This window comes from Lycium barbarum, chromosome 9 (genome assembly GCF_019175385.1).
Source record: "Lycium barbarum isolate Lr01 chromosome 9, ASM1917538v2, whole genome shotgun sequence".
NCBI lineage: Eukaryota > Viridiplantae > Streptophyta > Magnoliopsida > Solanales > Solanaceae > Lycium > Lycium barbarum.
In genome coordinates this window covers 60,666,874-60,691,539 of record NC_083345.1, presented here as the reverse complement: position 1 = coordinate 60,691,539, position 24,666 = coordinate 60,666,874, and the positions used below count along the sequence as shown (strand labels likewise).

General features: G+C 39.3%; 1 protein-coding gene and 1 long non-coding RNA gene across 2 annotated transcripts; both read left to right on the top strand.

Moving 5' to 3' along the window:
* The first annotated feature begins 676 nt into the window (after nucleotides 1–676).
* Nucleotides 677–6,186, top strand: LOC132611079 (uncharacterized). Its single transcript, XR_009571450.1, has 3 exons — nucleotides 677–1,178; nucleotides 4,803–4,853; nucleotides 5,929–6,186. It is a non-coding gene; the product is annotated as an uncharacterized LOC132611079 (long non-coding RNA).
* A 356-nt stretch (nucleotides 6,187–6,542) lies between these two features.
* On the top strand, nucleotides 6,543–14,349 carry LOC132610682 (uncharacterized). The gene is made up of 2 exons (XM_060325033.1): nucleotides 6,543–7,991; nucleotides 14,177–14,349. The coding sequence occupies exons 1-2, from the start codon at nucleotides 6,797–6,799 to the stop codon at nucleotides 14,209–14,211; spliced, it is 1,230 nt and encodes a 409-aa protein (XP_060181016.1). The 5' UTR covers nucleotides 6,543–6,796; the 3' UTR covers nucleotides 14,212–14,349.
* The last annotated feature ends 10,317 nt before the right edge of the window (nucleotides 14,350–24,666 follow it).

Below are 24,666 nucleotides of genomic sequence, written 5' to 3'. Positions count from 1 at the left end.
GGGGGTGGTTCGCCTACCCTGGGGGGACAATGTAGATGCCATCATGACTAGCAAAATCGGTTGTGACAACATTATTGTTTCGGTGACATTTTTATCATTTCATTTGGCAAATTATTATCAAGTATATTATTGTATATCATCTTGCATGTTTTCTATATTTCTTAAGATTTCCAAACATGTTTATCAAAATTTAAACTATTAATGGTTAATTGATAAATATGTTACTCCCTTAAATCGAGAAATTTGATTTATTGAATAAATTATCAATTACGCCTCAATTTAATAATTAATTTTCCCTCAATTGCAAAAGGTTTCAAAATTTGCTTTAATTGAAATGATCAGTTGATTTCTATGCTTTAATTACGGCCACAATTGAAATGTTTAATTTAAACTGAAGTTTTAGTTATGACCACATTTGAACAAATGGCCATTTTCTTTCTTTAATTTCGTTGAAATAACAAAATTTGGGCTGAAGCCCTTATTTTTTGTCCAAGCCTAATCCGTCAATGCGCATACCCGACCTATTACCCTTATAGTTTCAACAGATATACCAAACGACCCCTCAAACTCTTTCATTTTTCTCTTTGTCGAAAGAGTTTGTGAAACCCTAGCTGCCCCCCCCCCCCCCCACACACACACACACACTCTTTTCCTCTCTTTTTGCATCATCAAAAATGGAAAAAGGATAGTGTATATTACTTTTCTCAAGCCTTGTAGGTCCGTTTATTTTAAGCATTAATTGCTTGCCTCCTCTCTCTGTCGTTGAACAACCAAGAAAAGGGAAAATCCCTACCGCTCTCTCTCTCTCTCTCCTATTTTTGCTTTTTCTGATTCAGCATCCATTTCCTCTCGATTTTCATTAGTTTTCAACAAATTGCGCGGATTCCAAAGGAATTCTTTCAAAGCTGAAAGTCCGACATCAAACTACAACAAGAAATTGTGGTTTTGGGGGCTCTCTATAAAGAACCCCATCCTGTACTATCACACACACAAGAGCTTTCACAAGCAAAAAACGTAGAATTTTAAGTTTGTGACAAAGTGATCCGACTATAATTGGAATACTCTCTAATTTTAGGATCTAGTTTAAAATTTTCTCTTTGTTTTGTGGCTGAGTATGAGTGTGGAGGAAGATCAAGGTCTCCACGTCCATTCTCGACCAAAGGCTGCACAAGAGAAAGGTAATTCTATTTGCTTCCTTTTTTTTTTTTTTTTTGTAATTTCATGTGTTTTTTATGTGTTTTATGTTCTTTAGATGTTTATGTGTATATTTGGTTTAATTCTTTCTAGAATAGATTAATTATAATAAACATGTGTTAGATTAGAGTAAAATGTTTAGTTTGCTTCCTGTTTAGTGTAAAAATGCTAAGTTTAACTAATGGGGTTTTAGCAATAATAGAATTAGATGCTTCTCCTTTCAACATAATTATAGTCTCTTTGATGTTTTAATTTGGTGATTTAGAGATTATGATTTACTTGCTTATCCCAATTTTAATCATAAAAGTCTAACAAATATCATTCTAGGAGTTTTCTTAATAGATCTACCATTTTTAGGTAAACCTTGCTATATACAGGCTAAGTGAAACTGTGGGACAGCTTAAAAATCTAGGACAAGATGTGTTAGCTTGCTAACATTTATAGTTGGATAGGAAAGATCTAATTTGATTTAAAAAGAATGATGACTTCAATTCAGATAATGGTGTATAAGTTCTGAGGTACCTTCAGAGGAGTTTTGTGACCTGAAGACGTTGTGTTGAGTTTAAAACTGATTATAACGACTTTTTAATTCACTTAGATGAAATGAAGATTCCAATTTCTTTGTTATATAGACCAAAAAGATAGAATCTGTAAGGTTTGTCACTCATATGTGAATCTTAGGTGGTCTTATAAATGGTGAAATGTTCTGTGCAAATTGTAGGAGCAAATTAAGATAACAAACATGACATTTTGAATCTTAATTGGATTGATGGTTTGAATGTGAAGATGTATGAACAATTTCTATGAAGTTGTTGTAGCGGTTATATTTTGTCCGATTCGGATTTGCACTTGCCTCATTTAAAAAGGAAAGTGTCCCAGGCAAGTACAGTCGTCAATCGTACCGGGAAAAAGGAAAAAATATACCTCTACGTGGACGGTGCTCTAAATGGACATCGTTTTAGAGTCGCCACCTAAATTATAACTCAGTTAGGAAAACCGGTTTGAAAGGGTTTATTTAAAACGGCTAAGTTTTAAAAGAAACCAATCTATACCAAAGCCTAGGTAAGGGTTCTGGTGATCCCTCGGCGAAGGTGTTAGGCACCCCGATATTAAGAATTCGTAAAATAAGGCTGACCTACGGGTTCTAATAGTTTGCCTTGTAGATATAAATTATTTTTGATAAAAACTGATTTTGTTTTATATTTCCACAAATGAAGGTTGGTCATTTATGCAAAAAAATACTCATTTTCAAGAAATAAAAATGGTAGAGTTTTGCCCAAAATAGGACATTTTGGGTTTCGGACAAGAACACCTAGGTTAAAACCCGAAGACGTTAACCTAAGTAGAATACTACGTAAGCCCACCTGAGTTTAGAAAAAAGCTTTTAGTTTAACTTCTATAAAATCAGTTTTGGCATACTATTATTATCCATATTTTATATTTTTAGATTTTTAGTCTTTTAGTCCAAATTAATTCAAAAAAAAGTCTAAGTCCATATTTTGTCCAAAATGTGCACATGTACATGGTCCACAATCATTTTTTGTCTCACATCTATAAAATTAGTCAAGTCCATTTTTTATCCAAAAATCATATTTTCATTTAAAGGAAATGCCCATTTTTATTCATAGTAGCAATTTTAGTCTCAAAAACGTTTTTGCATGCTAGTATTTGTCAAAAATCAGTTTTGTATTTAAAAAATGGTTTTTTGGCGATTCTAATACATGACAATTTTTAAAAGTTCCAATAAAGCACATTCTTCATCAATTTTGACAAATAAGTAATAAGAGATAGGGAGTTGGGCCTACCAAGGCCAACAGAAAAATACGTATAAAAAATATGTCCACTCCAAATATGCTCCAAATGCTTAGTCCTTCCATGGTTAAGGTCAACTCGATCTACGAAAGTTAGTGGGTCTCGTTGAACCCACCAACGCATAGAGGATTTACAAATAAAATGGGTATATATTGCATTAGTATTTAACTTAAGGACATAAATTAAATTACAAAGCCAAAAATTAAATTACAATAGAACTGGGCCAACCCCACAATCAAATAAATGGGGAAAGGGACAGTTTATTGTTATATCCCGTATTTTTGAACCTCGGAGCATCTGCTGGGGTGGGGCCCACATACCGAGATTTTTTTTGGAACATCTGAAAAGTCATATGAATCACATATGTAAAGTTAAACACAACTCATGAAGTACCTTTGGACCAAATCAAAGTGGAAACCCTCCAAACGAATATTTTTAAGAAAACGTTTTCGGGTGACCTGACTTTGGGGGGCAAAAACTGTATTGTAAGTTTGGAATTTCGAAAATACCTTGAAATAGAAGTTGTAGATAATTGAATTAGCTTTCCATCCATAGGTCGTGGTTTCCCAGGTGACGTCGGTACAAGGAGATATGAACGTTTTAAGGTCGAAAGGTCAGTGGGCTAGGCCCAACTCGGGACCAACCGAGTTGGCCCAAAAAAATGAAAAAAATATTCAGGCCCAAGTGAGGAGCCATTCGGCCATGGTCCATAAAAAGGATCCAAGCCCATGGAATTAAGTCATGTGGTCAATGAATAAAAGACCACTTAATCATCCAAATTCCATAGAACTTTCAAGAGAAAGAATAGGAGGAAAAACAAGAGAAAAACAAGAACAAAAAGAGGGCATTTCGGGTTTGGCCATAGAAAAATCACCCCTCAAAATCTTGCCTCTAAAATTATTTTCTTGTTGAATTCCTACTAAATTAAGTGTCCTCTACAACTTAGTGTAATTGTTTTGGAAGAAGGAGCACTTATTTCTTCAAGTTGACAACTTGTTCAAGTGAAGAAGTTTGTAGAAAAAGGTAAGAATCAATTCCTTTTTCTTATGTTATGAAGGTTTGTTTATGTTGTGGTATGTGGAAATGAGTAGAAATTATGGAAATAAGGAAGTTTGCAAAGTGGGTATGTATATATATATATGTAGCCATGGGTGTATATATGTTGTATACATATATGAGTTGAATTTTATGTTGCATTCTAGTTGTGGTTATGATGGAAATTATATTGGGAATGAAAGTTGAATGAATTTTGGTTGAAGTTGGAATGTAGATGATTATGTCACTTTAGAATAATTTTGTGATATTATGGAAATGAAGTTGTTAAGATGTGAATTATGATTATGGTTGATGAATTTGGAAGTTGGGAACTTGTTATGAAGTTGTATGCCAAAGATTTGATGTTTTGCATAAGTTATGATTTTGGCGGAAGATTGTATATCATGTATATCGAGTGTATATCTTAAGGAAAACGATATGAAATGTTTCTAGAACTATATGGTGATGATCATGATGGTTGTTGAATATGAAATTATTGATCTTAGTTGAAACTTGGGTTGAATTGAAGATTATGTCAACTTGTGAGAAAAATGACTAGTTGAAGGATATTTGTGTTTTTAATGTTCATTGTTGATATTGTTGTTGTCGTTTGGGTTGTTGTTGATGATTTATAGCCGAGTTGAATTCTCGGGGTGTCATATGTATAGGGGAAGTGCTGCCGAAATTTCGGTAGCCAAATATGCTTAAAGTTGAAATAATGGCATTAATAATTCACAATTGGTAAACTTGACCAATTGCAGTTTTTCGACGAAACGGGAAGTGAGTTTGGAAAGGCTTAAGGAGCGCGAAAGGTATGTAAAGCAACCCCAATTCTTCCCTTGGCATGCCCCTAGTGTGTTAGGGTCGGATCCGGGCCTCGAAGGACCTCTTGGCCCTCGGAATCCGCAAGACAAAATTTCAGTTTTTCCTTCAGTAGAATTGAACCATTTTGATACGCTTTTTCTGAAATTATGCAATTTTGCTCTAAATTATTCTGAAAGTCATAGAATGTTTGTATAACCTTTTTAGGTGATACTATATGCTTAGAGGGCACAATTTGAGCCCGCCGCCTTGTTTGTCCCAAGGCGGGCCCGCTATTTACGGTTTTGCCCCTAATGTGTTAAAGCTTCCTTTTTAAGCGATTTTTGAAAGAAATGTTTTAATTACCCTACTAATCGCTTAACGAATATTATTTTAAATATTCTGTTAAATATTATAAATTATTTTGACACTCGGAATGACTTCGGGAAAGTTATACTTCTGTAATTTATTATGATATCCGAAATACATTTATTATGATTCCGTCCGACCCCATTGGATTTGTTTGTCTTTGATACGCTTCATCGAGTCTTTGAAAACATTTATTATATTTTTAAATTGCATTAGTCTCTCATTACTCCATTCGTGGATGTCCCAATGTTTCCCACACTGAGCCCGGGCCAGGATATGTTGTCAAGCGTAATTCTCTGCATTGTTCGCCGCGTCCCGATGTGAGGGGGCAGGTATACGCGTACATGGGTCTGTGGAGTATGATGTGCCATGTCCACCTATTCTGATCTGATCTGTATGGCCATTTTGATATGACATTATATGATACGGGGCCACGCCCCTTTTTCTGATTCCTCTGTATAGTGGCACCAGCGTCGGGAGGGTGGCCACATTCTGTCTGCCGAGTCCCGTGTCAGGGACCGGATATGATATGATATGATATGACATATGTTTCTGTACGCATTCTGTCTGTTTTGGAAATATGCATTTGACACTCTGGATTCTGTACTCATTTTCTGTAACCATTATGATTTGACTTCTGTGATTCCGCTTTACATATTCAGTACATATTTCGTACTGACCCCCTTTCTTCGGGGGCTGCGTTTTCATGCCGCGCAGGTACTGACGACAGGTTCGCTGATCCACACGTTTAGGATCCTATTTCTGCTATTTGGGGCGCTCTCTTCTACAGAGCCCATCTTTTGGTACAGTCTGTCACTGCTATCTGGATATGTACTTTGTTCAGGGTATGACGGGGCCCTGTCCCATCTTATGATTATGATATGTTCTGTAGAGGTCTGTGGATACATCTGTGTGGGTTCTGTACATATGTTTGGGATATTCTGTTCTGTGATGGCCTTATCGGCCTATGTGTGCCAAGTATGCTTTTCTGCTAAATTCTGTAGCGACCACTAATATTATTATTATATTATTATTCTGTTAATATGCTAATTTGGGGTATCGGGTACGTATAGGTGCCCAGCTCGGGCACTGGTCGCGGCCCACGGGGTTGGGTCGTGACAAAAGTGGTATCAGAGCGGTTCGTCCTCGGAATGTCCACAGACCGTGTCTAGTAGAGTCTTGTTTATCGGTGTGTTGTGCACCACACCTATAAACAGGAGGCTACAGGGCATTTAGGATACTACCCTTCTTTCTGTCTTAGATCGTGCGATAGAGCTGTGTTATCAGGATGACCCTTTCCTAACGAGTGGCTATATTTGCAGATATGCCTCCAAAAAAGGCGACAGCGGCCCAAAAGGCCAAGTCAGTTGTCGTAGGAGAGACTAGCCGGGTCCAGAGGACTACCAGGGCCCAGGTATATATTGCTCCGGAGACTTTGCCCCAGACAGAGGGTTCTTCTACACCGCCACTCGTGGAGGAGATTGGGGCAGCCGTAGCTGCAGATCGGGGGACGGCTCCACTGCCAGCTCCCGCAGTTCCAGTACCTGAGCCTCCAGCTCCACAGCCAGGCACTGAGGATCAGTCTATGAGGGAGGCAGTCCAGTTGCTGACTAGACTTGTGGCAGGGCAGGTTCAGGGGCATGGACTGGGAGGTGACCGGGCAGTCAGGCGTGATAGTTCGAGAGCCCGTGAGTTTTTTACTTGTAACCCTCCAGAGTTCTTCGGGACAAAGCCCGAGGAGGATTCTGAGGAGTTTATTAGGAAGATGCGACGCACTCTAGATTTGATTAATGCTTCCGAGACAGAGTCAGTCGCGTTAGCTTCGTACCGGTTATATGATGTGGTGGCAAACTGGTACGAGTCATGGGGGCTATCCAGGGGGGACGGCGCTCCTCCAGCAGTTTGGGGCGATTTTTCTCAGGCATTTCTTGGACACTTTCTGCCCCCAGAGTTGCGACGAGCCAGATCTGATAGATTCTTATTATTGAGGCAGAAGGGCCGCAGTATTTGGGACTATAGTTTGGAGTTTGATTCCTTGGGCCGATATGCACCTACTGTGGTGGCTACTATGGCGGACCGGATGCATAGATATATTATGGGGCTGGATCGGTATTTTGTTGATAGCTGCTTAGTATTGGCTGCTCAGCCCGGTATGGACATTGCCCGTATCCAGGCCCATGCCCAGGGCATGGAGGATCGGGGCAGAGGAGGACACCAGCCTGACAGGGGCCAGGATCGGAGACAGCCCAAGAGGGCCAGGTCATCTGGAGACTTTCGGGGCAGACAGCCCCAACAGCCGCAGCAGCCTAGCAGATTTTCATCTCAGCCGGCGCAGAGCGCGCCTCCCCAGCCTGCAGGTCGCAGATTCGATAGCCCAGGGTATTCAGGAGCAGGCCAGAGCTCCAGGGCTTCAGGTTCGCGGACAGATAGGGGTTCTGGTCAGATGAGGCCACCCAGGGTTCAGTGTTCTTTTTGCGGCAGATACCATACGGGAGAGTGCTACAGAGCCACCGGTGCATGCTTTTCTTGTGGCCGTCAGGGCCATTCTGTGAGAGATTGCCCGTATAAGGGTAGTTCGGGTGGTGCAGCGCAGCCTACCGGATCAGCCGCTGGGTCTTCATCTTCGTCAGTGGCTATGCGCCCTACGGGGCAGGGTATTTCGGCACCAGCGGGTCACGGCAGAGGCCGTGGTGGAGCTTCTGGTATTAGCGGTCCTTCGAACCGTATTTATGCTTTGGCCAGCCGCCAGGATCAGGAGGCATCTCCTAATGTCGTTACAGGTACTTTATTGGTCTTCTCTCGGTCTGTGTATGCATTAATTGATCCAGGTTCAACTTTATCATATATTTCACCTCTTGTTGCCGGTAAAATTGGTATTATGTCTGAACCTATAGAGCCATTTGAGGTAGCCACACCGATAGGGGACTTTATTGTAGCGAAACAGGTTTATAAAGACTGTTCTGTGATTGTATGTGGCCGTGATACTAAGGCAGATCTGGTAGAGTTAGATATGACTGAATTTGATGTTATTATGGGTATGGACTGGCTAGCTTCCTGTTATGCTAATGTTGACTGCCAGAATAAGGTGGTTCGCTTCCAGTTTCCCGGGGAGCCAGTTTTAGATTGGGCTGGAAATACAGCATCGCCGAAAGGTAAGTTTATTTCATACCTTAAGGCAAAGAAAATGATTAGAAAGGGTTATATCTATCATCTGGTACGGGTGCAAGACTTGGACGCAGAGACGCCGACACTTCAGTCAGTCCCCGTGGTTAATGAGTTTCCAGATGTTTTCCCCGACGAGCTTCCAGGTCTTCCTCCAGAGCGGGAGATAGATTTCTCTATTGATTTACTCCCAAACACTCAGCCTATCTCTATTCCTCCGTATAGAATGGCGCCTGCTGAATTAAAGGAGTTGAAGGAGCAGCTGAAAGATTTGTTGGATAAGGGCTTCATCAGACCAAGTACTTCGCCTTGGGGAGCCCCGGTATTATTTGTGCGTAAGAAGGACGGGTCGCTGCGTATGTGTATTGATTATCGGCAGCTGAATAAGGTAACTATAAAGAATAAATACCCCCTCCCCAGGATTGATGATTTATTTGATCAGCTGCAGGGCGCTAAGCATTTTTCGAAGATAGATCTTCGATCCGGTTACCACCAGGTGCGAGTACGAGAGGCCGATATCCCTAAGACAGCTTTCCGGACCCGATATGGGCATTACGAGTTCAGGGTTATGTATTTTGGGCTTACTAATGCCCCCGCAGTATTCATGGATTTGATGAACCGGGTATTCAGGCCATTCTTGGATATGTTTGGAATTGTATTCATTGATGATATCCTGGTTTATTCCCGGTCTGAGGCGGAGCACGCAGATCATCTGAGATCGGTATTAGGGGTACTCCGGCATCAGAAATTATATGCGAAATTTTCTAAGTGTGAATTCTGGCTGTCTTCAGTGGCTTTCTTGGGGAATGTTATTGCAGCTGATGGTGTCCGGGTGGACACACAGAAGATTGAGGCCGTGAAGAATTGGCCCAGACCTACGACGCCCACAGAGGTACGCAGTTTCCTGGGGTTAGCAGGCTATTACAGGAGATTTGTGGAGAAGTTTACTTCGATTTCAGCGCCTTTGACAAGGCTGACTCAGAAGGGAGCTAAGTTCCTGTGGTCTGACGCTTGTGAACGGAGCTTCCAGTTGCTGAAGGAGAAGCTGACTACAGCCCCAGTTCTGACTCTTCCAGAGGGACCGGACGGGTATGTTATTTATTGTGACGCTTCTGGCATGGGGTTGGGCTGTGTATTGATGCAGCATGGCAGAGTTATAGCGTATGCTTCCCGGCAGCTCAAGCAGCATGAAAAGAATTATCCTACCCACGATCTGGAGCTCGCAGCGGTAATTCATGCTCTGAAGATATGGAGACACTATTTATATGGCGTTCATGTGGATATCTATACTGATCATAAGAGTCTCCAGTATATTTTCAGGCAGAGAGAGCTTAATTTGCGACAGCGGAGGTGGCTGGAGCTTCTGAAAGATTATGACGTGGATATTCTGTATCATCCGGGTAAGGCTAATGTTGTTGCCGATGCGCTCAGTCGAAAGTCTATGGGCAGTTTGGCCGATTTACAGCCAGACAGGAGAGAGATAGCCCGTGATATTCAGCAGTTGGCTAGTCTCGGGGTTCGTCTGGCCGATTCTGGAGATACACGGATTTCTGTTCGAGGGGTTTCTGAGTCATCCCTCAGGGACGATATTAAGCGGCGTCAATACGAAGATCCTGTCTTAGCTCAGTACAGGGACACAGCCTATGATAAGGAGAGGACTCCGTTCGAGTTTTCACCGGATGGTACTTTGTTATACAGAGGCAGGTTGTGTGTACCTGATATTGCAGGCCTTCGGCAGCAGGTTATGAGCGAGGCACATTATGCTCGCTATTCGGTCCATCCTGGGTCTACGAAGATGTACCATGATCTCCGATGCTTATACTGGTGGGACGGCATGAAGCGGGATATTGTAGAGTTCGTCGCCCAGTGCCCTAATTGTCAGCAGGTCAAGATTGAGCATCAGAAGCCGGGTGGACTGTTGCAGGAGATGGAAATCCCGACTTGGAAGTGGGAGGTTATTAATATGGACTTCATTACAGGTTTGCCTCGCACTCCACGGAAGTATGATTCCATCTGGGTCGTTGTAGATAGGCTGACGAAATCAGCCCATTTTCTTCCCGTCAGGACTACTTATTCCGCCGAGGATTATGCCAGGCTCTATATTAGAGAGATTGTGAAGCTTCACGGAGTTCCTATATCTATTTTTTCTGACAGAGGCGCCCAGTTTACGGCGCGTTTCTGGAGGTCGTTTCAGGAGGGTCTAGGGACTCAGGTGAGTCTGAGCACGGCCTTTCATCCTCAGAGCGACGGACAGGCCGAGCGCACTATACAGACGCTGGGGGATATGTTGCGGGCCTGCGTTATTGATTTCAGAGGCAGCTGGGATGATCACTTGCCATTGATTGAGTTTGCATATAATAACAGTTACCATTCCAGCATCCAGATGGCTCCGTACGAGGCTCTATATGGCAGGAAATGCAGATCGCCGATTGGCTGGTTTGATATTGGCGAGTCAGAGTTGATTGGCCCAGATATGGTCCAGCAGGCCGTGGACAAGGTAAAACTTATTCGGGAGCGACTGTTGGCAGCCCAGAGTTGACAGAAGTCATACGCGGATAAACGGCGTCGACCGTTGGAGTTTCAGGTAGGCGATTGGGTATTCCTGAAGGTATCGCCTATGAAAGGCGTGATGCGGTTCGGCAGAAAGGGTAAGCTCAGTCCGCGTTATATTGGGCCTTATCAGATTGTTCGAAAAACTGGAAATGTCGCCTATGAGCTAGATTTTCCATCTGATTTGGAAGCGGTACATCCGGTATTTCATGTCTCTATGCTTCGTAAATGCGTCGGTGACCCTTCTAGAATATTTCCTGCTGATGATATTCAGGTGACGGAGCAACTATCGTACGAGGAGCAGCCCGTATCTATTTTGGATCGTCAGGTAAGGAGGCTTCGGAATAAAGATGTAGCCTCTGTTAAGGTACTGTGGCAGAACGATAATAGGGAGGAAATGACATGGGAGGCCGAAGAGGAAATGAAGAAGAAATATCCTCATTTGTTCTCTATACCCACAGGTAACCTTAAATCCCTGCTTTAATTTATTCCAATATCAATTGTGTGTCATATGTGATGTCTGTAAACATGAACTCCCCCAAAGTATTTTCAAACCCTATGAGATTAATTTAACATTCGAGGACGAATGTTCTAAAGGGGGGGAGGATGTTATATCCCGTATTTTTGAACCTCGGAGCATCTGCTGGGGTGGGGCCCACATACCGAGATTTTTTTTGGAACATCTGAAAAGTCATATGAATCACATATGTAAAGTTAAACACAAATCATGAAGTACCTTTGGACCAAATCAAAGTGGAAACCCTCCAAACGAATATTTTTACGAAAATGTTTTCGGGTGACCTGACTTTGGGGGGCAAAAACTGTATTGTAAGTTTGGAATTTCGAAAATACCTTGAAATAGAAGTTGTAGATAATTGAATTAGCTTTCCATCCATAGGTCGTGGGTTCCCAGGTGACGTCGGTACAAGGAGATATGAACGTTTTAAGGTCGAAAGGTCAGTGGGCTAGGCCCAACTCGGGACCAACCGAGTTGGCCCAAAAAAATGAAAAAAAAAATCAGGCCCAAGTGAGGAGCCATTCGGCCATGGTCCATAAGAAGGATCCAAGCCCATGGAATTAAGTCATGTGGTCAATGAATAAAAGACCACTTAATCATCCAAATTCCATAGAACTTTCAAGAGAAAGAATAGGAGGAAAAACAAGAGAAAAACAAGAACAAAAAGAGAGCATTTCGGGTTTGGCCATAGAAAAATCACCCCTCAAAATCTTGCCTCTAAAATTATTTTCTTGTTGAATTCCTACTAAATTAAGTGTCCTCTACAACTTGGTGTAATTGTTTTGGAAGAAGGAGCACTTATTTCTTCAAGTTGACAACTTGTTCAAGTGAAGAAGTTTGTAGAAAAAGGTAAGAATCAATTCCTTTTTCTTATGTTATGAAGGTTTGTTTATGTTGTGGTATGTCGAAATGAGTAGAAATTATGGAAATAAGGAAGTTTGCAAAGTGGGTATGTATATATATATGTAGCCATGGGTGTATATATGTTGTATACATATATGAGTTGAATTTTATGTTGCATTCTAGTTGTGGTTATGATGGAAATTATATTGGGAATGAAAGTTGAATGAATTTTGGTTGAAGTTGGAATGTAGATGATTATGTCAATTTAGAATAATTTTGTGATATTATGGAAATGAAGTTGTTAAGATGTGAATTATGATTATGGTTGATGAATTTGGAAGTTGGAAACTTGTTATGAAGTTGTATGCCAAAGATTTGATGTTTTGCATAAGTTATGATTTTGGCGGAAGATTGTATATCATGTATATCGAGTGTATATCTTAAGGAAAACGATATGAAATGTTTCTAGAACTATATGGTGATGATCATGATGGTTGTTGAATATGAAATTATTGATCTTAGTTGAAAGTTGGGTTGAATTGAAGATTATGTCAACTTGTGAGAAAAATGACTAGTTGAAGGATATTTGTGTTTTTAATGTTCATTGTTGATATTGTTGTTGTCGTTTGGGTTGTTGTTGATGATTTATAGCCGAGTTGAATTCTCGGGGTGTCATATGTATAGGGGAAGTGCTGCCGAAATTTCGGTAGCCAAATATGCTTAAAATTGAAATAATGGCATTAATAATTCACAATTGGTAAACTTGACCAATTGCAGTTTTTCGACGAAACGGGAAGTGAGTTTGGAAAGGCTTAAGGAGCGCGAAAGGTATGTAAAGCAACCCCAATTCTTCCCTTGGCATGCCCCTAGTGTGTTAGGGTCGGATCCGGGCCTCGAAGGACCTCTTGGCCCTCGGAATCCGCAAGACAAAATTTCAGTTTTTCCTTCAGTAGAATTGAACCATTTTGATACACTTTTTCTGAAATTATGCAATTTTGCTCTAAATTATTCAGAAAGTCATAGAATGTTTGTATAACCTTTTTAGGTGATACTATATGCTTAGAGGGCACAATTTGAGCCCGCCGCCTTATTTGTCCCAAGGCGGGCCCGCTATTTACGGTTTTGCCCCTAATGTGTTAAAGCTTCCTTTTTAATCGATTTTTGAAAGAAATGTTTTAATTACCCTACTAATCGCTTAACGAATATTATTTCAAATATTCTGTTAAATATTATAAATTATTTTGACACTCGGAATGACTTCGGGAAAGTTATACTTCTGTAATTTATTATGATATCCGAAATACATTTATTATGATTCCGTCCGACCCCATTGGATTTGTTTGTCTTTGATACGCTTCATCGAGTCTTTGAAAACATTTATTATATTTTTAAATTGCATTAGTCTCTCACTACTCCATTCGTGGATGTCCCAATGTTTCCCACACTGAGCCCGGGCCAGGATATGTTGTCAAGCGTAATTCTCTGCATTGTTCGCCGCGTCCCGATGTGAGGGGGCAGGTATACGCGTACATGGGTCTGTGGAGTATGATGTGCCATGTCCGCCTATTCTGATCTGATCTGTATGGCCATTTTGATATGACATTATATGATACGGGGCCACGCCCCTTTTTCTGATTCCTCTGTATAGTGGCACCAGCGTCGGGAGGGTGGCCACATTCTGTCTGCCGAGTCCCGTGTCAGGGAACGGATATGATATGACATATGTTTCTGTACGCATTCTGTCTGTTTTGGAAATATGCATTTGACACTCTGGATTCTGTACTCATTTTCTGTAACCATTATGATTTGACTTCTGTGATTCCGCTTTACATATTCAGTACATATTTCGTACTGACCCCCTTTCTTCGGGGGCTGCGTTTTCATGCCGCGCAGGTACTGACGACAGGTTCGCTGATCCACACGTTTAGGATCCTATTTCTGCTATTTGGGGCGCTCTCTTCTACAGAGCCCATCTTTTGGTACAGTCTGTCACTGCTATCTGGATATGTACTTTGTTCAGGGTATGACGGGGCCCTGTCCCGTCTTATGATTATGATATGTTCTGTAGAGGTCTGTGGATACATCTGTGTGGGTTCTGTACATATGTTTGGGATATTCTGTTCTGTGATGGCCTTATCGGCCTATGTGTGCCAAGTCTGCTTTTCTGCTAAATTCTGTAGCGACCACTAATATTATTATTATATTATTATTCTGTTAATATGCTAATTTGGGGTATCGGGTACGTATAGGTGCCCAGCTTGGGCACTGGTCGCGGCCCACGGGGTTGGGTCGTGACATTTATGCAAAAAGGACATTCTCTCAAATATATATCAATTAAAGTATTAATAAGGCCCAACTGGCCCTAATTATCAACTATGCATGAATTTTTCTAAGTGTCATATTGTAACATACATGGTATACTACGTGATATACCCTCATATGGAGAGGAAATCCCCTTGAAGGTATATACCACCCATATATCCTCCATACTCTTCTATATTCACTCCTCTCAAACACCCCATTTAAACTACTTCCTAGGATATTTCAATTCCCAAAAATGCCGACAATTTTCCTGGTTTAGGCTACTTCAAAACTTAGCTAATAATTAATCATATAAACAGTCAAGGCCATGGATTCAAGGCCAACAACTCAGGCAAGCAAAACAAGTAGTATTCCAGCAAACACTTAGCAAAGAACAAACAATCTCAAATCAAAACAAGCCACAAGAACCAGTGTCCAAACACAATGCAAAGAGGAGATTTTATGTCAAATTGTTATCCAAATAGGACATGATCAACTTCGCCTAAATGAGACCTCACGGAATTGACAAGGTTCTCCAAAATGAACTTTGCAATTTTAAAGCTGAAATGCAGGTTCCACAGACTCAGTCACAGGCAAGATTTTCAATTCAAACTAGCTTATTTTTGAAAGGATTCAGGGATGATGATAGGCAAAAGGTACACCTATAGTTCAAATTCAGAGTGATGTCAAACAGAAATCATTCAGGCAATATGCAAATCTTTCAGGTTTTCAAAAATGCATTTTTCAGTCTCAAGCTATTCCAAAACTCACAAAGACAATCTTCTAAATTGGCTAAGTGAAGCCATTTTGCATTTTAAGCAGTTTCAAGTAAGTGCCAAGTGGGAAAATAGTGATTCATAAGCAAAGTCCCTACCTAGCAGTTAGGCTAAATGGCACGATAATGCACAACAAAGAAGAAGAAAAATAGAACTGCATTATTCCCTTATAAGTCTTTCCTAATCAAATAACTATGTCAATCCCAAACAAGATTCAGGAAATGTACAGTGTCATACAAAAGACCACACTAAGTAAGATTGAGGAATAGCCCGGTTAATCAACAGGTTAAGAAGCATCTCATCTTTTCAAACTTACAGTTCCTTATTCAATTTTTTTGCAATCAATTTTTAACACAAGTAACAAGTTTCAATCTTTACTCTCACCATTTCAGTCATTTATCTTTTAAGATAGGTTCACATTTTCTAAGTGTTTCAAATCAATCAACAAAGAGAAATGAGAGAAGCAAATACATAGACAGTTTAGGCAATACACACACATATACCGTCTCTACTATTTCTTTCAAACCAATTTTAAGTTTTCAAAATCAATATAATGCATCCTTTAAACAAACAGAAGTACTCTTGAATTTTATGCAGAAAATCCCAAGTAAAATGCAATTCATAACTTCAAAGAGTATCCTAATTTCTTTATGTAAGGCCAACTCTGATCCTAAACCAATTTTAGGCTAATTGCCTTGATGTAGGTATTTGGCAAAAGCAGGTAATCCAATAAGTTTGGTACTACCAGTTTCACAAAAGGCTAAGAGTTCTTATTCGTGATAGTTCCACTTATTTAACTAACCTAGTAAACAAAGCAAATAGGACAGGATTTAGTATTGTAGGTTCAATAGTTATTCTATGTTGCAAGGCAACAATTAACATGGATCATATAGGAACAGTCCTTGGCACAGAAGAGGGCATCACCTAATTTTAGATTCTTAGATTGGGAAAATAAGCAAGAAACTGCAAGTTATAATGATTTTCAATCACATTTTCTATTCTTTAGTCAAAATAGATTCATTTTTTACAGCTTTTAGTCTCTAAGACCTATATCTGGCAAATAACAGGTTCAATTTTCAATAGACAAGTTTTGAAAAGTGTCAAGCTATTAGCTAAGGTTGATAGCAACGTTCAGAGGCAAGTTCTATGCTAAAAGAATCATAATGATCCCAAACAACACCTAAATGAACTCAGCTTGATCTAAAAAACAAATTCTAAAGCAGTTTTTTCACTTTTCAAATCACATAGTCAATCAATTTTTCACAAAGATTGCCAGTTTTAAGGAAAAAAAACTTATGAAAGGTTCATGAATCTATTCTGAGTTCAAAAAGACACATTAAAATAGGCACACACTAGGTCACACAAAGGCCAAGAAAGCAGGTTCACTTATCCTACTATGTATCATGTCTTAACAGCGTTGACAAGAAAAGGGAGTGATAGAGCTCAATCATTCGAACAAAACAAACTCAGGACATTCAATCTTCAAGGAGCTTCATTCAAAACTTAACAAGTAACTTCCATGATCCATTTCAAGGGAAAATGCTTACTTATTTGAGGCAGTTTAAACATACCAAACAAGCATAGTATTCTAAAAATGGACTTAAACTAATAGAAATCATATTTAGCTAAGCCGACGCAAGATAAAGTCCAAAATCTAAGGTAAGCCACAAAATTATTTTCAGACCTTGAAAGTAACTTCAACGTTACTAAAGTAGTAACTACATATTACTGTTTCATTAAAATAGTTTCTAAACATCACCATTTCAAACAACAAAACTGGAAAAAGTATGACTATAAAAAAAAAACTTAACACAGATTTAGCAACTTAGAATTTCTCATCACACCACCTTATTTAACTTATCCTTGAACCAAAGACTATGCGTTTCTACCTCAGAATTCCAAAATTCTATGCTTTAACCACTCTTCTCATTTTATTAACTAACAGGTTATACTATCTACTTAATGTGACATAATTTAAACCTTAACTTATTTTTATAACCTTGCATAACAGAAACAGAACAGAATAGCGACATATAGGACTAAGCTAATCATTTATAGAATTTTTGAATAACAAACAAGCCTAAACAGTAAATAATCATGACTAAAAATAGAATAAGATTTGAAATAAGAAGTTACCTCTTATTGGCTAAAGACTAAAATGGGGATTGAAATTCCAACTTCAAGCAACTAAACCCCTTTGAGCTTCAAAGAAATCACCTTTCTTTATATTTTTCCTCTTATATATCTTGTGTATATTGATTGTATATTTATAAATTTTGTAGTATTATCTTGATTGTATATAGTATATAGCTAATATATTGCTTAGTTTTTAGGAATAAATTCTGAATTTCCGAAAAAAAGGTCCTTTCTTCTCCCTTCTACTTACTATTTATAGAATTTCCATTATAAGGAATCCTAGGAATGAAACACGGACACCTAGCCCTAAAATTTCCCCCCCAAAATCCCAATTTTTGTACCTTATCCTCAAAGTTCAAATTTTATCAGATAAGACAACAAACAATACCAACTAATTGTACCCTAAAATCCACATAAAATCTAATAAAATCAGAAAATATTATGATAGTAAAAGTATAACAAATTCTATACCATTCTAACGGTACAATAGTACTAAATGGTACAATGACGATAAAATCCCCAATTTTGTACTCAAACTGTGAACCATGTAGGAAATTTCCCCTAGATTCCCTCATTGAGTGCATGTGGTACCAAGTTGGCTAAGGGCTCAAGGCCCTGCCCATGGCAACCATAAACATGAGGGAATCCGAGTGACATCCTGAAACATGATTCAATTTGGGACGAATAAATAAAATTCAAATGAAATTGAACTTGGAAATCACCAGTACTAATGATTGGGCATAAAAGCCCTCAAAAATCCGACCAAAAATGGTTGTGAATCACCATGAAATCGCCACAGTGGCGGAACCTAGAGGAAAAATCCCAAATCGCCAAGTTCAGTCGAGTAAAGGGTGCGGGTAACAAATGAAATAAGAGATAGGGGTGAAGTTTGTTTTTACAAACTTATCACCCCCCCCCCCCCCCCCACAGACATTTTGTTTTTACATTTTCCCTCTATTTTTAAAAAATAACACATAAGACCCCCCCACCCCCTTTTCCTAATTTAATCAATATAAACTATATATTATAAATACACATATTACTAAGTACAATAAGTATTTAGGCTAATTAAAAAATTAAAACTCACAAAGTTAAAATATTAGCTTTAAAACAAGCCCAATATTGACATAGTTCTGAGCAATATTTTAAATATGAAAAAATGCGGTAAAAATGAGCCTTAATTCATATGTCGTTTAAATTAACAATTTTCCCGGACTAGACGGAGCGGGATGAAAGTAAATCACTTGTAGTTCTTGTAATTGTAGTTTTTTTTTTTCAGGAAATAATAATTAAACGTCATTTTTGCAATTCTTTTTGGGATTTTTGAAATTTTAATTTTTAAAGGGTGCATCCTTACTCCGTCTTTGGCTCGGGAAATTTAAAAATTAAAATACGCATCTTATGAGGTGAAAATTAGGTGTCAACAACTACCCCTTTGGAGTTCGAGGATGGCAAGGCCATCCTTGAACTACGAATTTTGACAAACCAAATTTTTACCGAATAATAGAAACTACAACTTTCTTTTTGCGCAAAATTTCGAAAGTATGGCCGGACCTTGGTCTCTAGGCTTCCTACATATCTCAAGTTATATGAAAATTAATGCCGTTTGTAGTTCTGACTCCAAGAGGACTAAAAATAAGGAATTTCTTAAATTATCTCGAGATGTCCCGGGATAATCATAGGAATATAGCCGAGCCTCGAAATTTAGGTAGCCTACATATCCCTGGTTTTGGGAATTAGGCCAATTGTAGTTCGACTCGATAGCCCGAAAAGTAAAATATCCCTTTATGTGGGAATCCCTTTGACTATTTTCGGTAAAAATCCGACCGGAGACGGTTTTTGGAAGATTTTAGAGTTTAGTTGCTTGAAGTGATGTTTCAATCCTGGTGTAGAAAGCTTGACTCTCGTACACGGTTTTTGGTTGATTGCCCAAGAAGAGTTCCATGTTTGCTCCACGTGACTTGAGTCTAGCTCTGTTGCTCGCATCTTGGTAGCCTTTAGCCATCTCCAAATGATGAGTCCCGTGTGATAGTTATTTGAAATTTTTAACTTTATTGTAAATGTCATACCTATGCGACATTTTCGCTAATTGTCTTAAAGGGTTAACTCTGTCAGTTTTCGTCATTTGTCCGGCTCCTGGGGAACGCTCATCCGTCTTCTTTCTTCTTTTTTTCCTGTAAGTCTGTGCTTTTGTATCTATATATTTTGGAAATAATTTTGACTACTTTGGATAATAATCCCGATACTTCAGTTGGCTCTTTTCTCGTCATTTTTTGATGTTTTCATTTTTTTCAATGGTAACTTATGTTGGGATTTAGGTTGGGTTATACCGCATTCTTGCGAAACCTTCACACCCCAATCCGATTTTTGTTTTCGTTAGCAAGATGCTATTAATGAAGACCATGTTTCCAAGTGCGGGATCATTTTTGTTTCTTATGACATCGGCTACCCCTGAAAATTTAGGATCACATCATTTTCACATACTGCAGTGACTATCATGAATCTGGTGTCGACTGCATCGTTATCCTCATACGAAGTCTGCGTTATACAAGTTCGGACTACATCACTTATAGTAAAAAATACCTAAGTGAAGACTGCACACCAGAGTGCAGTATCATATTCCTTTCATGATGACTACTAACCTCTGTATCCAGAATTATAACATTAAGTCAGAATATTCAAGTTAATGACTGCATGCTCAAGTGCCAGGCCTTTTCTCACGACAGCCGCTATCCCTGAACAAGAATTACATTAACTTGAGATAAACTGCAGTAGGGACCGCGAATCTTTATGTAGGAATCACATTCGTATTTCAATGATTGTGGGCATCAACCTCGGAATTATGCTACCTATTTTGGGCAATATATGGATGGCGACTACAGCCCCCTCGGCACGAAGTCGTATCGCCCAAATCGTCGTTTTGAGGAATGAAGCTTACCTCAGCGGCAAGACTGACACGCTCCTTTTTTGTCTCCGGGAAAAAATACCCGCCCGTCGACAGGGTTCATATCTTCAAAAAGGGCTAGACTCTTGCGTTGTGAATACGACACTACAATGCCGATATCAACTCTTTGTCTTCAAATCACAGATTGTCAGGATGAAAATTGTAAATACCCTTCAAGCCAGAATTAATCCATCTTTGCCGACATTCCATGTCGATGATCTTAAATTTGATGTCAGAATTATGTCACCTGATTCAGGCGAGAACTGTGCTTACCAAATTTTAAGTTATCTAATCAGTCAATGTATCAAGGCAAGCCATGCGACGTCTAGGCCGTAGTGTCAATACCTTAATACAATACCGTTTAGCGGAGACCAGACTTTGGTAAATCGTGATTATATCTTTTAGTAGTCTTACAATTTTCTTTTATAAAAATCTTTGTACTCTACAAAACGAACAAACTTGTTAGCATAAAATAATTTTACTTAGGGAGGATTTCATTACCTTTTTTGTATGCTCTTCTTCACCGTTTCTCTTGAAATTTCTTCTTCATTTTGTTTGTCGTCGTCGTTGTTGTTGTTGTCGTTGTTTCAAACATCTTTAGCAAACAAGTTAGTGTAAAACGTCCATGCATGTTTGTTCCTGTATCCATAGAAAAATTTGTCAGTTCCCTATGTGGTCGACCGCTCTTCCTGCATATGGACTTCTTTCGTTCACACTTCGACAGGAAAGAATGCTTAATTTTTTGGAAAATCTTTTATTTTTTGCAAAGATGGGATTTTTGGGCGATGAGTTTGAAAACATATATATTTTGTAAGCGATACATCTATAGTAATGGTAATTTTGAAAATGGTATATTTTATACACAGTCTTTTAATGTCATGATATTGGTTACTTCGAACAAGATCTTCTACCATTTCTTTTTCGTCTTGATCTTGACTCTTAAAATTCTCGAATCCCTTTCGAAAATTTTTGCCCCAGTTTGTACATGTCTTTGTACTAACTCAAATTTTACTATGTTGAAGTAATTTTAGTGACCCTCTCAAAAATTCTACCCCAGTGTAAGAGTGTACTTTTTCATTCTGGATTTTATGGCGTCAAAGGAATTTTTGAGATCCTTCTCAAAAATTGTGCCCCAGTGTAGAAGTTCTAATCAGTTCGCTCCTTTGAATTGATATATTGAAAGAATTTTTGAGGTCCTCTGTCATGACCCATTTTAGGACCGCACTGGCACCTATCTTTCCCACCTCAGTAGGTGAACCCTCTTATTGAATAACACATCAATCAATTAATACGATTCATTTTAACCATTAGATAGATATAATAGCGGAAGATCCAAATATATTTAATAAACTCAAGATTTAATATGATTACAACAATTAAGTAAATACAGACTCGATCAGACTTCCCATGACCAGTTCTAAACTAGTACAAGAGCGATTAAATGATTCCAGATTACCACAACATTCTAAGACTCAACCTCCGTCTCGGAATGAAGTAGGAGGAGGCCTTCTACATAGGCGCTGCGCATTTTCGCTTCATACCACAACCAACTACCTGAAACAATCTACACCCCAAAAAGGGTGTAGCAAGTGCAATATCAGTACAATCCACGCGTACTGAGTACGTATCATAAGCTGACAATGGTTAGAAGCGCATATCAGAAAAAGAATTCATAGATAAACATGAGAGTAACCAAATCAAGTCATACGTCTATCTACCGCACATTATAGCATCAATACCCTTTAATAATTAACTTCCCTCTAATAACCACAAGTCAATTTCACAACAATCTCGCAATTCATATATCATTATATCGTTCGTTTTAGTCTAAGAGTCAGCTCATCATTAAGACACCCTATATCCTACATCACATAGAGACCAAACATGTAAAAAATCTTACGGATGGTCTATGGGATACCGCAACAAGTTCAAACAATAAATCCGGATCCAAGCACACGTCATTGCCTAAGTAGAACGTCTAATCCAAATTGCACCACGTCTCCGTATGTCCAATCCAAAAGCAACATCACAAGTAAAATACCAAATTATCTCAATATAAGACATGAATACAATGCAATGCAATGATGTATAAATGCCATGCAAATGCTGTGTACACATGTCCTCCGGAGGGAAATATCGACATCTCGGTAACACAACCCAGTGTGACTCGCGAAGTCTAAGTGCCACCCGTCCCGGATCTTTACCCAACAGACAGATGGGACCCCGGATCTTTACCCACGGGGGATTCTCACCGGCACCACTCTGGGGGACCCGCAGAGTCTATGCACTCGCTTAATCAACAATTCCGGAACTAACATCAGATATCGGCCATCTCACGTCACTCAAGTAAAATCGAGCCCAGTTCATCAAAGTGTTTCATCAAATGTCATCAGTATCTCAACAATATATCATGAAGAATGAGAGTGCGTGCAACGCATGTATCCATATCAATAATCATGCTCAATATTACCAGTAATAACAACGGGTACGCCAACGATATATCATAATCACAAGTGCCAACTGTGGGTACGCCAACATTATATCCAAATCACAAGTACAAACAGTGGGCATGCCAACAATATAATAGCCAAGATGGGACAACAAATGTTAGTATCTACTAAAGACACGTGACTTTAAGCCAACACAATAGAACAATCAATCACCACACAACGGAATGGCTAGTCCCAAATACACAACAGGTTAAATCAAGTCGATATACATTATTACCACTTCCCTAAATCGGCTTATTAGCTTAGAACAAGAAATTTCACCTTCTACTCACAATCATTCATCACAACACAGTCTAGAACTCAATCATAATAGTTGGTACATTTTATCCTTCCATTTATCAACTAGGTTCACTATTAATGGCATAACACAATTAATCAAATATTATGAAAATTCCCGTCGTGGACATAGAAGAATTAGGTATCACCCACTACTCCCAAGTCATATAAATCCACCTATATTCAAAAAAACCATATCAAACATTCTAAAGAATCTACAGGCCACAAGCCGGAACATACAAATCACACAATAATACCATCCTAGGATTCCATCCCAAATGTCCAATTCCTACACATGCATTCTCTATCCCTTTTAATACATGAGTATGGGAAACTAACCGGAGTCTATCGAAAGGAAAGTCATAACCTACCTCATGGCCGAGCGGGTTCCAAGAATATCTATTGATTTTTTAACTCGATCACCACTTCGTAATCCTCATGAAAGAGCTTGGAGACAACTATGAGGTCCAAGAATAGTAATTACCATTAGGACTCTCATAAGAGATTTCGGATAAAAAGGAAGGTTTGGGGTCTTGACCCACTTCTAGATTCCATCTACAACAACACTAGGTGATTTGCCAATTTTTAAACTTGTATTAGGAAAAACCCATGAAAGAATTCATTTTTAAGAGGAAAGAAGGTTGGAATCTAGGTTATTAACCCATTTAGAGGAAGAACATGAAAGATTACCTAATGGGAATCATGTGAAAGATAATGCTAACCTAACATTCCTCCAACTCTAGATACTTGTAAAACCCATAAGGTGATTCTCTAGGTGAAGACTTTTAAGGGTAATTTTACTTGGTGGAAGAAGAATTTGAAGGTGTTAGAAAGACTATCAAGACCAACAATTTGATTTTTAGACTTCCCGAAAGACCTGGGTGGCTGGAATTTAGGGTTGTGAAAAATGGAACCAATTCCCAAAATGATTTCTTAAATAAGGGATTTAACTGAGCGTCACCGCTTCAGCGGCAGCGCTGCAGCGCTCGAAAGAACGGTGTAGCGGCCAGATGCTACCATAACATTCTGTTTCAGCAGGGCTATGGCCGCTTGAGCGTGGCGGCTGTAGCGCTCAACTAAGTGTTGGGGCAGTTGAGCTGGGTTTTTGACCCGGATTTCGATATTTGATTCTCGTCCGTACAATGGGTACCGCTAGGCTAGATGTCTATCGAAAGTACTTTAGTGAAAGGAAAGGTCCAGGATGACATGGTTATGGATGTTTCCTAATTTTTACAGTAACGACGGAACGGGTCATTACATCAGATACCAATTAAAAAACCGTTCATCCACGAATGGCAAAGGCGTACCAAGGCGTACGAAGAATACTCGCAAGGGTAGTGGCTTGGACGAATTGGTTAAATTATACTCATAGGTCCCTTGGGAAAGACACAAGGGTGAGACTCACGCGGATCAAAATCAGATGGGCTAAATCAGTGGTAT

Excerpts from the sequence above, each read along its gene's own strand:
- LOC132610682 (XM_060325033.1), top strand. The coding sequence starts at position 6,797 with ATGAGGGAGGCAGTCCAGTTGCTGACTAGACTTGTGGCAGGGCAGGTT. Across the intron at positions 7,992-14,176 it reads ATCTCCTAATGTCGTTACAG|GTACTGACGACAGGTTCGCT; the intron begins GTACTTTATTGG and ends CATGCCGCGCAG.